We start from the raw sequence: 11,324 nt of genomic DNA, 5'->3' as shown, positions 1-11,324 counted from the left end.
AATAACAGAAAATTTGCTCTAAAGCTTTGAGTCTTTGCTTTGGTCTTGACAACAGTAAATCTGTGTTACTCTAGGTCAGTGACCTATTTCCATCCCATACCTCAGTAGAGCAGCACCTTTGTATGTATACATGGACACTCAGTGGCTTTTATTTTGTGAGGGCTTTATTTGTTGAAAAGGTTTGCTTTTTCAGATGTTTACAATACGTTAGACAACAATGGTGATGCATCTGGATAGAGGGAAGTACTATTAATATTGTCCCTTTAACCAACAACACATGATGTGGAAAAACACGAGTTAGATTGATACAAATAAATGTAATTAAAAATTATTTTATTTCTATGCACCTGTTCATGGTGTAAATGCTCTTTTCTAGATTTTGCCATTAATTTATTTCCTTGTCGCTTTTAAACGTAATGTCAGGCTCACAGTTGTGACGTCACATCACCCCACTCCGAGCCGTTGCCTCCCATTGGACCGTTTCACTGGTTCTACACTAATGCGCGTCAAGCAAACTTGATGTTTATTTCCATTTGCACGGTAAAGCACACGCTTTGCCTACTGGCTTTGAGAAGACAAACCCACGTTGTAGCCGCCCATGCTGTTAGATTTTTTGAAATGTTGTGGGGCAAAAACTGAATTTGTGGAATTGATGTGGTTTGTATTCCCATATATAGTTTATAAAGGATGTATAGACGGTATTGTACCAATTGGGACTCTGTTTTTGGACACCTTGTGTCACGAAATAAACAAAATAACAACGTGGAGGATTAATTGGAGGCGGAAGTGATTTGACTATCTGGGCTCTGATTGGCTTGAGTATATGTCCATCATTACCAAACAAGGCGGGCTACTTTGGCTAAACATGAAGCGGTCAATGGGCTTCACTGTTGGCTTTGACATGTTTCCTTGAGCAATCATGGGATTCGCACAACCGAGTTAGTTGTCAGATCGAGAAAAATATAATCTTCTCCACGGTTTGTTTAGAGTTAACTCTAGCAAATGTAGCTTGCCAAGAAGATAGAGAAGACTAGCTGCCTGGAGAATTTCCTGATCCCCAGGACCGTTTTATTTTGAACTTGGATTTCTTGAAAACATAAGCTAAAGATGGATAATTTATCATTTGACAATGTGTCGTTTGACGATTTGTCATTTGATGATCCTTCGTTGGATAATCTGGATTCGGCATTGTCGCTAAATGACATTGGTGGTAAGAATTTCCTTTTATGAACGAGCCAACACAATCTATAAATAGTCGTATTAGTCCTACCGATAAGCGCCTTGATTATTTCTTTGACATTTTAAAACTCCTTCAATGATGCTTTGTCCATGCTAGCTAAACTAGGTAGGATAGTAATAGCCGATTAATGCACGTTGTGGAACTTTTAATGTAGATCGGGTCGTTTCACATGATTAAAATGCATGTTTTTTGTACAATATAATGGGCCTATAGTTTGTGTTATTTTTAAAAGTGGGAAATGCATAAAAAGGGCAAATCTAACGTGGTCGTGAAGGCGCCCCGCCTCCGGCTAGTGAGGTTACTATCGGTCGTACCATACATGAAGGGTTCACGGAGCCTCATTTGACCGAAATTTCACGGAAGTCGATCAAAATCGAGTGAAAATGTGTGAAAAAACACTTGTTAAACTTTTTTCATAGATGTTTATTTTCGATCTCAGAGCCCGCCGACTTGTTGTTTCGTCTAACCCATAATTGATAGGGCGTCGTTAAGGCTAAGTTGCCATTTTAGTTATGTATTGTCCACATTTTGATTGACATTTTGTTCAATGTCTTAATTGTCTTGCAACAGAATGTGAGTTGTTCAGTGGCTCACACTGTAGACATTAGTTGGTGTTACACCACCCACATGTGACCGATAGTAACCTCTCATAATGCCCGTTCCTGTCTTGGCCGAGACGCTCTCTGATTGGCCAGGAGGGATCAGCTCATCCTAAACACAAGTGGAATTTTAAGAAGCACAAGGCTAGTCTAGCCAGATTGTTTACCTGTAAATAAACAGCAACATTCAACTGTTATTAACACCAATTTTCCTTATTAAATCTCATTTGCTACTTTCCATTCAATTTTCTCACGGCTCGTGATTCAAAAAAACATATGCCAAACTTTTATTTTCCTTAAAATTGCTTATCATCATTGAAATGTAGAACATTCTGAGAATCACTGATTCTTCTAATTTTCAGACATGATCAAGGTCTTCCACCCGGATGGAGACCTGGAAGGAATTTTCGATAACCCCCCATACACAGCACCCTGCCCCAATTTGGCACTTTCTTGTCCGCCACAGACCGTCACATCACCCGCCTCCCCGCCCGTCACGACAACACCGGTTTCTGCTTCTTCTTCTCCTTCCTCCATCTTAAGCAGCAGCCCTCACCTGGACGCACTCCTGGGCCCTCCCATCACCCGCAGTTCGTCCACCCCCGACAAGGCCTTCAAGCCGAGCACTTTTCACCAGTCTCCCCTCGCCCAGGTGTCGGTCTCTCCCCCGCGTCAGCAGCCGACCTCCCCCAAGCAAACGCACGAGCACGGACTAGCCAAGGTTGAAAAGTCCCAACCTGTTCTGGGCCAGTCTGGTCCTGCCTTAGTGGCTTCACCTCATGGCTCGCCACTACCAAACCCCAGAATTAGCACATCTCCAAAACTATTCTCCTCTCCGTTAGCACCCCAAACTCCTCCCCAGGCTCCCAATCAGCAACAGACGCAATTTCAGAACCAGGCTCTCAACAGTAACCAGAACGGCTTCACAGGTACGTTCTATAACGATTCTTTGAGGCGTTACACTTTTTAATTTCATATGCTCTAAAGGCCACATTATACTTAAAAAAACTAAATTAAAATGTTTTTCCACCATCTTAGGTCAGTCTGTGTAACTATGTTTAAAAAAAACCCTCCAAGATTTAAATTTTAAAAAGTCTTATCATTATTTGCTCAAGTGCTGATAATATTACTCCTAGAGGAAAAAAAACCTATCTTCACCTTCCTATCCTCCTCAAACTGATAAGACAAGAAAGGTGAACCTGAATGCTATAATCACGTCCTCACAGATAGATAACAGTTGACCTAGTGGTCTACAATCTATTAAACAGTGAACCCAATCATCACACGTCAGTTGGGAAATGCACATTTCAGTAACAACCTGTCCAAGAAACTCAACTCCTCCTCCCCAAACTTCTCCATTTTCAGCCGGAAGCCCCAACGGCGTGAGCCAACCGGTCGCTGCCATACCCTCCTCGCCCCCAAAGTTTCAGCCAATGGCCATTCAGACTCCGCTCCAAAGCATAAGCACATCTTCTCCTCTGCTAAGCACTTCTGGAAGCCCACCTACTCCAACGCTCCCATCTCACGTGCAGCAAGTACCTACCTATCCGCGCACCAAAATGTCCATTGCGCTTCCTATTATTTTGACTTAGAAATGACTATTTTTTCCCACCAGGTATTTCTTCAATCGCAGTTTATCAAAGCTGAACCTTTACTGTTGACTACTCTGAAACACGACCCTTGCATCGTCACCACCGTGGCCCCTCCCACAACTCTTGTTAACACCACGCCAGTTCCGAGCACGCCATTACAGGTAAACACATTCATCAGCAATTATATCTTGGCACGCAAGATTAGGCAATAAAGTATGTTGTTTTCATTTCAAGGCTTTTGTGGGCGGCGGCACCACCTTCTTGGCCACCGTGCCCGTCATGGTGGATCCCGAGAAGCTGCCAATCAACCGCATCGTCAACAATGGCAAAAGCAGCGGCTCCCCGCCCAAGGGGGAGAAACGCACGGCTCATAACGCTATCGAGAAGCGCTACCGCCTTTCAATCAATGACAGAATCATCGAGCTCAAAAACCTGGTGGCGGGTACCGAAGCTAAGGTAGCTTATCTTCCATCCGGTCTGGTCCAATCCCCACTTTCTGATTTTCACTGTCGATATCGCATGCCATTGTTTTTTCTCGTGTGCCACAGCTCAATAAATCTGCCGTGTTGAGGAAAGCAATCGATGTCATCCGATTCCTGCAGCAGTCCAATCAGAAGCTCAAACAGGAGAACATGGCCCTAAAAATGGCGGCTCAGAAAAACAGTAAGCCATCTTCTTACCACCTTCCTTTCACCTGAGTCTTTTCTCAGTTTATTTATCTTTAGTGGAAAATGCTTGCCATGTTTAGCCCCTTGCGATTGAGTGACCTTGGAAATTTTCTGCAGGATCTCTCAAAGATCTGGTTGCCATGGAAGTGGATAGACCAGCTGACGTTAAGACCGAGCTGCCCACGCCACCGGCGTCGGACGTGGGCTCGCCGTCTTCCTTCTCTCACTGCGGCAGCGATTCTGAACCCGACAGCCCCATGGTAGAGGACACCAAGGTATGGCGTCACTCTCTTAGATTAGAAAACGATCTGTGGGATTTTTTACATTTAAGGAAATTGTGGTGGAAATGCAGCTTGCCAATAGTTGTGCCATCTCAAAAGAGTCCAATGTGGATGATTTTTAAGCCGCCTTTTACTACCCACCAGTTGAAGTAAACTAAATAAAATAACAGTGCTTTAATAATGATTAAAATTGAAAAAAAAAACCTTGAAAATGCTTAGCTTAATTCCAATATACAATGAAATAAATAATTAAAGTAGAAAAACATGGCAACAAGGCAGGTCATCTAACTCTTACAAAGACATAGATCATCCTTTGTATACTGTCAAGATCATTTTATTGCAATAAAGCTCTATCAGGACGTCTTCTTCTACAACTTGTGTGAAAAAAATTAGAAGAACATTCTCTACAGTTGTCTTTATTAATGCTTATTTTTTACGGTCCCTCCAAAATGGACCCTAAATTACTAGCCATGATTTCATTCATTTCATATATGAATAAAAAGTTGGAATTCCTCCCGAATTTCATGTTTTAATCACAGATTCTTTAAAACTACTAGTTAGGGTCCTTAAAAACACTGATGTGACTTTTTTTCCTTGCATACACTTTTAATAAGAAAGTGTTGGACAATGTAGAAAGTACTGCTATGGTTTTAATATTTAAAAGCATCTTAGCATCTTGTGCTTCAAGTCCCAACCTAATGCATTTAAAGTAGCCTGGTGACACTTATGAAAGTCATAAATCTTATGCCAAATGGAATGTTTTAATCTCAAATTCTGTCTACATCTATAAATCCGTCAGCTCACCAGCAAACTTAAAAAGTGCCTGTTAACTTTTCACTTTTTCAAAGGTCCCCTTTAAGTTGACCTGCTTTTTGTTTTCTGTGCACCAGCCAAATATGGGAACCTTGGAAACGGCATCGACGGCCGGTGGCGGCGGGGGCGGCATGCTGGACCGCTCTCGTATGGCACTTTGTGCCTTCACCTTCCTCTTCCTCTCCCTTAACCCTTTGTCCAACCTGCTCTGCTCATCTGGCAGTGGAGCAGCTAGCGTGAATAGCGCCACGCATCACGCCGGCAGCAGGAATGTTCTGGGTTTGGATATTGCAGGTATGAAAATTGAAAGTCGGATGGCTTGTTAGTTCATTTATTTACCTTTTGTGTTTTTTTGCAGCTGATTCCTGGGGCTGGATGGACTGGATGCTACCCACAATTCTCGTCTGGCTTTTGAACGGCATTTTGGTGTCCGGGGTTCTGATCCGACTTCTTGTGTACGGAGAGCCCGTGACCAGACCTCATTCGGGATCTTCCGTCTTCTTCTGGAGGCACCGCAAGCAAGCGGACTTGGATCTGGCCAGAGTATGTTTGGTTTCATCCTTAACTCTTTGGCTGCCATTGAAACGGGATCATTTTATTTTTCCTTTTTTTTTCTCCATAGGGGGATTTTGCCCAAGCCAGTCAAAACCTTTGGACTTGTCTGAAAGCTTTGAGTCGTCCCTTGCCCACCTCTCAGCTGGACTTGGCTTGTGCCTCGCTCTGGTCGCTCCTCAGGTTCTGCCTTCAGCGAGTCTGGGTGGGCCGCTGGCTAGCCACCAGGGCGGGGGGTCTGCGGTCCGACCGCCCCTTGCAGGAGGACGCTTGTAAGAGCAGTCGGGATGCCGCCCTGGTTTACCATCGCTTGCACCAACTACACATGACAGGTTAGTAGTCGGCTATTATTCACTTGAAATTTACGGTGGCGTTTTTCATCTGGGAGTAACGTATGAGGATATGGATTCTCCCGTCTCCAGGCAAGCTGAACGGCAGTGCCCTGTCTGCCGTGCACATGGCCCTGAGTGCAGTCAACCTGGCAGAGTGTGCCGGCTCCTGTCTTCCCGTCGCTTCCCTGGCGGAGGTCTACGTCTCTGCGGCGCTCCGAGTCAAAGCCAGCTTGCCAAGGATCCTCCACTTCACCTCTGTGAGCGCCCTACACTTTACCTTTAGCTAGTGCTAATGTCAGCAACCAATTAATTATTGTATCAAATTTTTGAACTGTAATTGTAAGTGAGGTTTTGCATTTTTAGCAACAATTTAACTAAATGGAATCTTTATAAAAGCTTTAATCACTTAAATCAACAAACAAAAAATACTTCAATGGTAGGAATTAGAGGTAAAAAAATTCTCTTCATAACATTATTGAAAACAATTGTATTTTGTTTTTACATGAAAAAAATAGTTAGATCAGTCAACTAAATTGACCCATTCAAGCTATTTTTTGAGTGTTATTTTCAAGGATGAAAATATTTTTTATTACAGACTGCCTATAGTAATTGCTATTTTCATTTTTTTGTTCATATTTAGCGCGTTTTCCTAAGCAGTGCCCGTCAGGCGTGCCTGTCATCCATCGGCAGCGTTCCTCCGGCGATGCAGTGGCTCTGCCACCCTCTGGGCCACCGTTTCTTCGTGGACGGAGACTGGGCCATCCGCAGCGTCCCCAAAGAGAGCATCTACAGCCAAGCTGGCAACACTGGTGAGTTGGCCCGGCGACATAACGCCAAAACCATTCCGCTAAAACTTTTTTGGATGCTCTTTCCAGTGGACCCGTTGGCTCAGGTGACGCAAGCCTTCAGAGAACACTTGCTGGAAAAGGCTCTTTATCGCGTAGCCCAGCCCAAAGGAGAGAAAACTCCTAGTCATGGCGAGGGGTGAGCAGACTTGCTTAAACGGGTTACTATCATGATTTTTTTAAATTTTTTTATTTGCCGTAAATTGTTTGTTGGTTGCTCTTTTCTCAGGGAGTACGCGGACGCCCTGGAGTATCTGCAGTTGCTTATCAGTGCCTCCGATGCAGCCGGCGCCACCTCGCAGTCCTTTGCTATCGGCTCTAACATGGCCACCGTGACGGGTAAGTAAATCTTTGCCATGTTTCAGTGGCTTGACTCTGATATAACAATTTTATTTGGTTTTTAATTTCAAAATATACTCTAATTTCTTTATTAAAACATTATTTTATTGACTTTAGGTGGGTTTAAAAATTCAGTTGACATATTTAGATACTAAAAATATTTTTGTTGCTGCAATTGCAGTATTTGGTTCACACTAAATTTGGCAAAAGAAGAATAAAAAAATAGAAATGACTTTTGCATATGGAAATGAATGGAATTGCCTTTAATTGCTTCCAGGAAAGCTTTTAAATTTTTTTTTTTTTTACATCTTCCTTTTCACTCATTGGTCGCCATTGATTATGATAGACGTCCAATCCATTTGGAGCCAATGCTGCCAGTTTGAATGCATTGGACCTCCATCACCATTGTGTTAAAGTCAGTTCTAGTATTACTGCTAGGGCCAATACTTTCAATCCTCCCTTTTACTCTTTTTCCAGTTATCCCCCTTGACCCGCTCTGCCGCTTCCATTTTACCTAAATATTCCTAATAGAAGCCGCGAGATAACGTCGCTTTTCACATTATGGAGATTAAGTGGACTCAATTCCAATCCGCGCTTTCTACTTACTGATCGCTCATCTGAGGGGAAAAAAGGGGGCGTGGAGCAAAGGCCGTCACACACCAAATGCCAGCCATCATCTGAATTGCTTCATCTATCTTCTGACCTGCCAAATCAGTGATCACCTTGAGAGGGGGGAGGAGGAGGGAATGGCAGACTCCTCTTGGCGCTGTCACAGACTTGGAATTCCATGTGGCTCTTGGCCTCTAAACTAAATACTTCCCTCTTGTAACCTAGTCATCTGTCTCTGATTCTATCGCCGTCTGGCAAGATAAAGATAAAAAATAAAGCAATTCAACTTTTTTTTATTATCCAGGCTGCGACCCCCTCTCCAAATGGTGGTCCTCCGTCGCCGTGGTGATCATTAACTGGCTCCAAGGAGACGACGCGGCGGCTGAGAGGCTGTACCCGACCGTGGAACACCTGCCACGCACTCTCCAGAACGTGGAGTGAGTCAACTCTCGGCGAACCCGCCACGTCCATCACCTAATCTGCCCTTTTTTTTGGCTTTCCGTATCAGGAGTCTCCTCCCCAAAGCCTGCCTCAACACCTTCCGCGCAGTGCGAGCGATGTTATCCAAACCCGAAAACTGCCAGTTGAGTCTGAGCCATAGCGACAAGGCCGGCGCCCAACTCCGGGACAGCCTCAACTTGGGTCCGCATTCCCACAGCTCCAGTTTAGACAAGGTACACACGTAGCGGCACTCCCCGTCTTTACAAGCGTGCAAATTTGTTCCTCATAAAAGTGGTCCCTTATCACTCCCGGGAGGGCACTCGGCGTACGGCGATGGCGTCTGTCTGTGAAAATATAAAACATGCTCCAGCACGCACGCCAATTGTGGCTGACAGATGCGCTCGCGCACGGCCGTGCGTTAAGTTGTAAACACGGGGAAAGTGGCGGCGCAAACGCATCATCACTCATGCGGAACGCGCTACGTTCCTTATCGCCGAGTCGGCACGCTCGCGCGCGGGGCCGAATGTGGCTTTGTTTACGTTTTTATGGCCTGAGCTGTGGTGCATTGTAGTTGCATTGCATGTGTGAATGCTAAGTGCAATGTTCCTGCAGTGCAACACAGAGCCGAGACCACAAACAGCAATGCCACCCGACGTTTTGACAGCAACAAGAGCGTTGTGCGGTCCTCTCTAAATGATAATAAATAAATTTTCTGAACCGCTTATCCTGACAAGGGTCGCGGGGGGTGCTGGGCCTAAACCGAGCTGATAGGGCACACCCAGAATTGGAAGCCAACCAATCGCAGGGTACAAGGAGGCAAAGGTCAACCAATCAATTCAGCACACAATGAGCCTAGCATGTATGTTTTTGGAATCTGTGAGGTAACTAAAGTACCCGCAGAAAACCCATGCAAGCCCGGGGAGAACTGTGAGGCTGCACTAACCACTTTTTCGTCGCACCACCATTCAATGATCAATTATTCATCAACTCTCAAATTATTATTTTTTTAATGACCACCTCAGTATTAAAACTGAATTTTCCATGTTAATCCAAGTACATTTCATCCGCAGGTTGTCCAGCTGCTGCTATGCGACCTCCTGTTAGTGATGAGGACAAACGTATGGCGTCTTCAGCAGCAGGCCGTCGCCACGGGCCCCACGGCCGTCCAGCAGGCTTCGCCACCCGAGCTCCAAGGCTTTCAGCAAGACCTCAGCTCTTTACGCAAGCTGGCGCAGAGTTTCAGACCGGCCATGCGAAGGGTACGTTCTGCAAATTTCTCGCAGTAGATCGCTCTCGCCATACTATAAAGTCACCTTTTTCCTTGCAGTTGTTCCTCCACGAAGCCACAGCTCGGCTAATGGCGGGTGCTAGTCCCACTCGGACGCACCAGCTGCTAGACCGCTCACTGCGACGAAGAGCCACACCCGGAACAAAGACAGGTGAGTGCGCTTTAACTTGATTGGACGTCTTAAAAAATAAAACGACTTAAATGCTTTTTGTGTGCCTCAGAAGAGTGCGAGACGCGACCGGGCCAACGCGAACAGGCGGAAGCCGTGATGCTAGCGTGTCGCTACCTCCCACCGTCCTTTCTGTCGGCTCCCGGCCAGCGGGTGGGCATGTTGGCCGATGCCGCCCGCACGCTGGAGAAGTTGGGCGACAAGCGGACCCTCCACGACTGCCAGCAAATGATCATCAAGCTGGGCAGCGGCACCACTGTCGCCAACAGCTAGAAAGAAACAAAATGAAAGGCTTGAGGTAGTATTGATGTTAGAACGGACTGGCTCGTCGTATCGGCCCTTTTCGGGCACTCGACGAGGTCATCGCATTTGAATTATGAACAAAATCTAACGTGAGTCCAGCACAGTGCCAGGGTTTGACCTCCGAGAGGCGCCATCTCATCTTTATTTTGGACATTGGACTTTGAATGACGAGTGCGTAGCTTCTTTTGATTTTCCCAGAGGAAAATGACCATATTTGGTCAATGTGCACTAGGCCCGTCGTGCCGTTTTCAGCCAGACGGGCGACGCGGGAAGCTTCATGTTTTTGCTTATTGTTATTATTTTTTGACGTGTATATGATAATATTAATAATGTATTTATATTTCACTTGATTCTGATCGAGCAGTATTTTCGCACACGTGGAACGATGAATGCCGTGTTGCCATGGTGATGACGTGTGGTCGAGAGTGGCAGTTTGCGTCCCACCAATCCAAAACGATCGCGCGGAAAACGTCTTTGTCGTTTTGGTGTCGCGCCGACATTGTGAGGTAAAACACTTGGCTAAAAAAAACAAGAACTGGGTTTTCTTTCTAAGGAGACTTTGGCAGTTTAAAAAGCAGAATTTTTGTCTCTTCAGTGTTTTCAAGGCAGTAGTTGCATTTAAGACAAAAAAACAAAATAAGGTTGCTATTATGTAGGACATTGTTTGTGGGTCTTTATCAAATTTCATCGCCGTCATTCATGTCAATATTAAAACACTTTTTACTAATTTTTTTAGTGTCTTTGAGTTTGTTGCATCTGTTGGTTGCCAGGTAAGTTTTTTTTAAACAAAAAACCTTAATATACATTTTTTATGTGCATTGACAAAAGACAAAAAAAGGGCAGTGTTGAAAGATGCTGGTATATTTTAACAATGGCGGTACAAAAACATGTCCAACAAAGCAAATGCTGTGTCATCAAGTTCAAACATGAACATAAATAAAGTCAATCATTAAAAAAAACAAATAAAAAACTTGGCATGCATCAACTAAAACAAGTGACATTCCAAAAAGAGGACATCATAACTTCATCCATGGATTCTTTTAATGATATTTTATAAGCAATAACATATTCCATTTTATAGAAAATAAACATCTCTAGGAAATACTATACACAGTCATTATTAGTACAGCACATCTTACATTTAAACAGCATCAAATACTGTACACCATGAAATAATAAAAGTCTTGAATGTTTGGCATTTAGGAACCATCCGGAACGTTCTTCCACACCTGACCTTCCGACCCTCGGACCAC

The 11,324-nt window shown here is 44.5% G+C and overlaps 1 protein-coding gene across 2 annotated transcripts; it reads left to right on the top strand.

The window, feature by feature from the left end:
- The first annotated feature begins 522 nt into the window (after positions 1-522).
- On the top strand, positions 523-10,798 carry srebf1 (sterol regulatory element binding transcription factor 1). 2 transcript variants are annotated; one of them, XM_077735222.1, is made up of 19 exons: positions 523-1,210; positions 2,202-2,768; positions 3,205-3,374; positions 3,455-3,592; positions 3,666-3,887; positions 3,980-4,094; positions 4,217-4,374; positions 5,271-5,487; positions 5,552-5,736; positions 5,816-6,077; positions 6,168-6,334; positions 6,718-6,886; positions 6,953-7,061; positions 7,152-7,261; positions 8,175-8,307; positions 8,379-8,544; positions 9,382-9,570; positions 9,639-9,750; positions 9,824-10,798. In XM_077735222.1, the coding sequence occupies exons 1-19, from the start codon at positions 1,108-1,110 to the stop codon at positions 10,039-10,041; spliced, it is 3,510 nt and encodes a 1,169-aa protein (XP_077591348.1). In that variant the 5' UTR covers positions 523-1,107; the 3' UTR covers positions 10,042-10,798. The 2 variants fall into 2 exon arrangements, with proteins under 2 accessions (XP_077591348.1, XP_077591347.1); XM_077735221.1 differs by having other exon boundaries at positions 524-1,210; positions 9,821-10,798.
- The last annotated feature ends 526 nt before the right edge of the window (positions 10,799-11,324 follow it).

This window comes from Stigmatopora nigra, chromosome 15 (assembly GCF_051989575.1).
Source record: "Stigmatopora nigra isolate UIUO_SnigA chromosome 15, RoL_Snig_1.1, whole genome shotgun sequence".
NCBI lineage: Eukaryota > Metazoa > Chordata > Actinopteri > Syngnathiformes > Syngnathidae > Stigmatopora > Stigmatopora nigra.
Note: the sequence above shows the minus strand (reverse complement) of the source record. Positions and strands in the feature narration are given on the sequence as shown.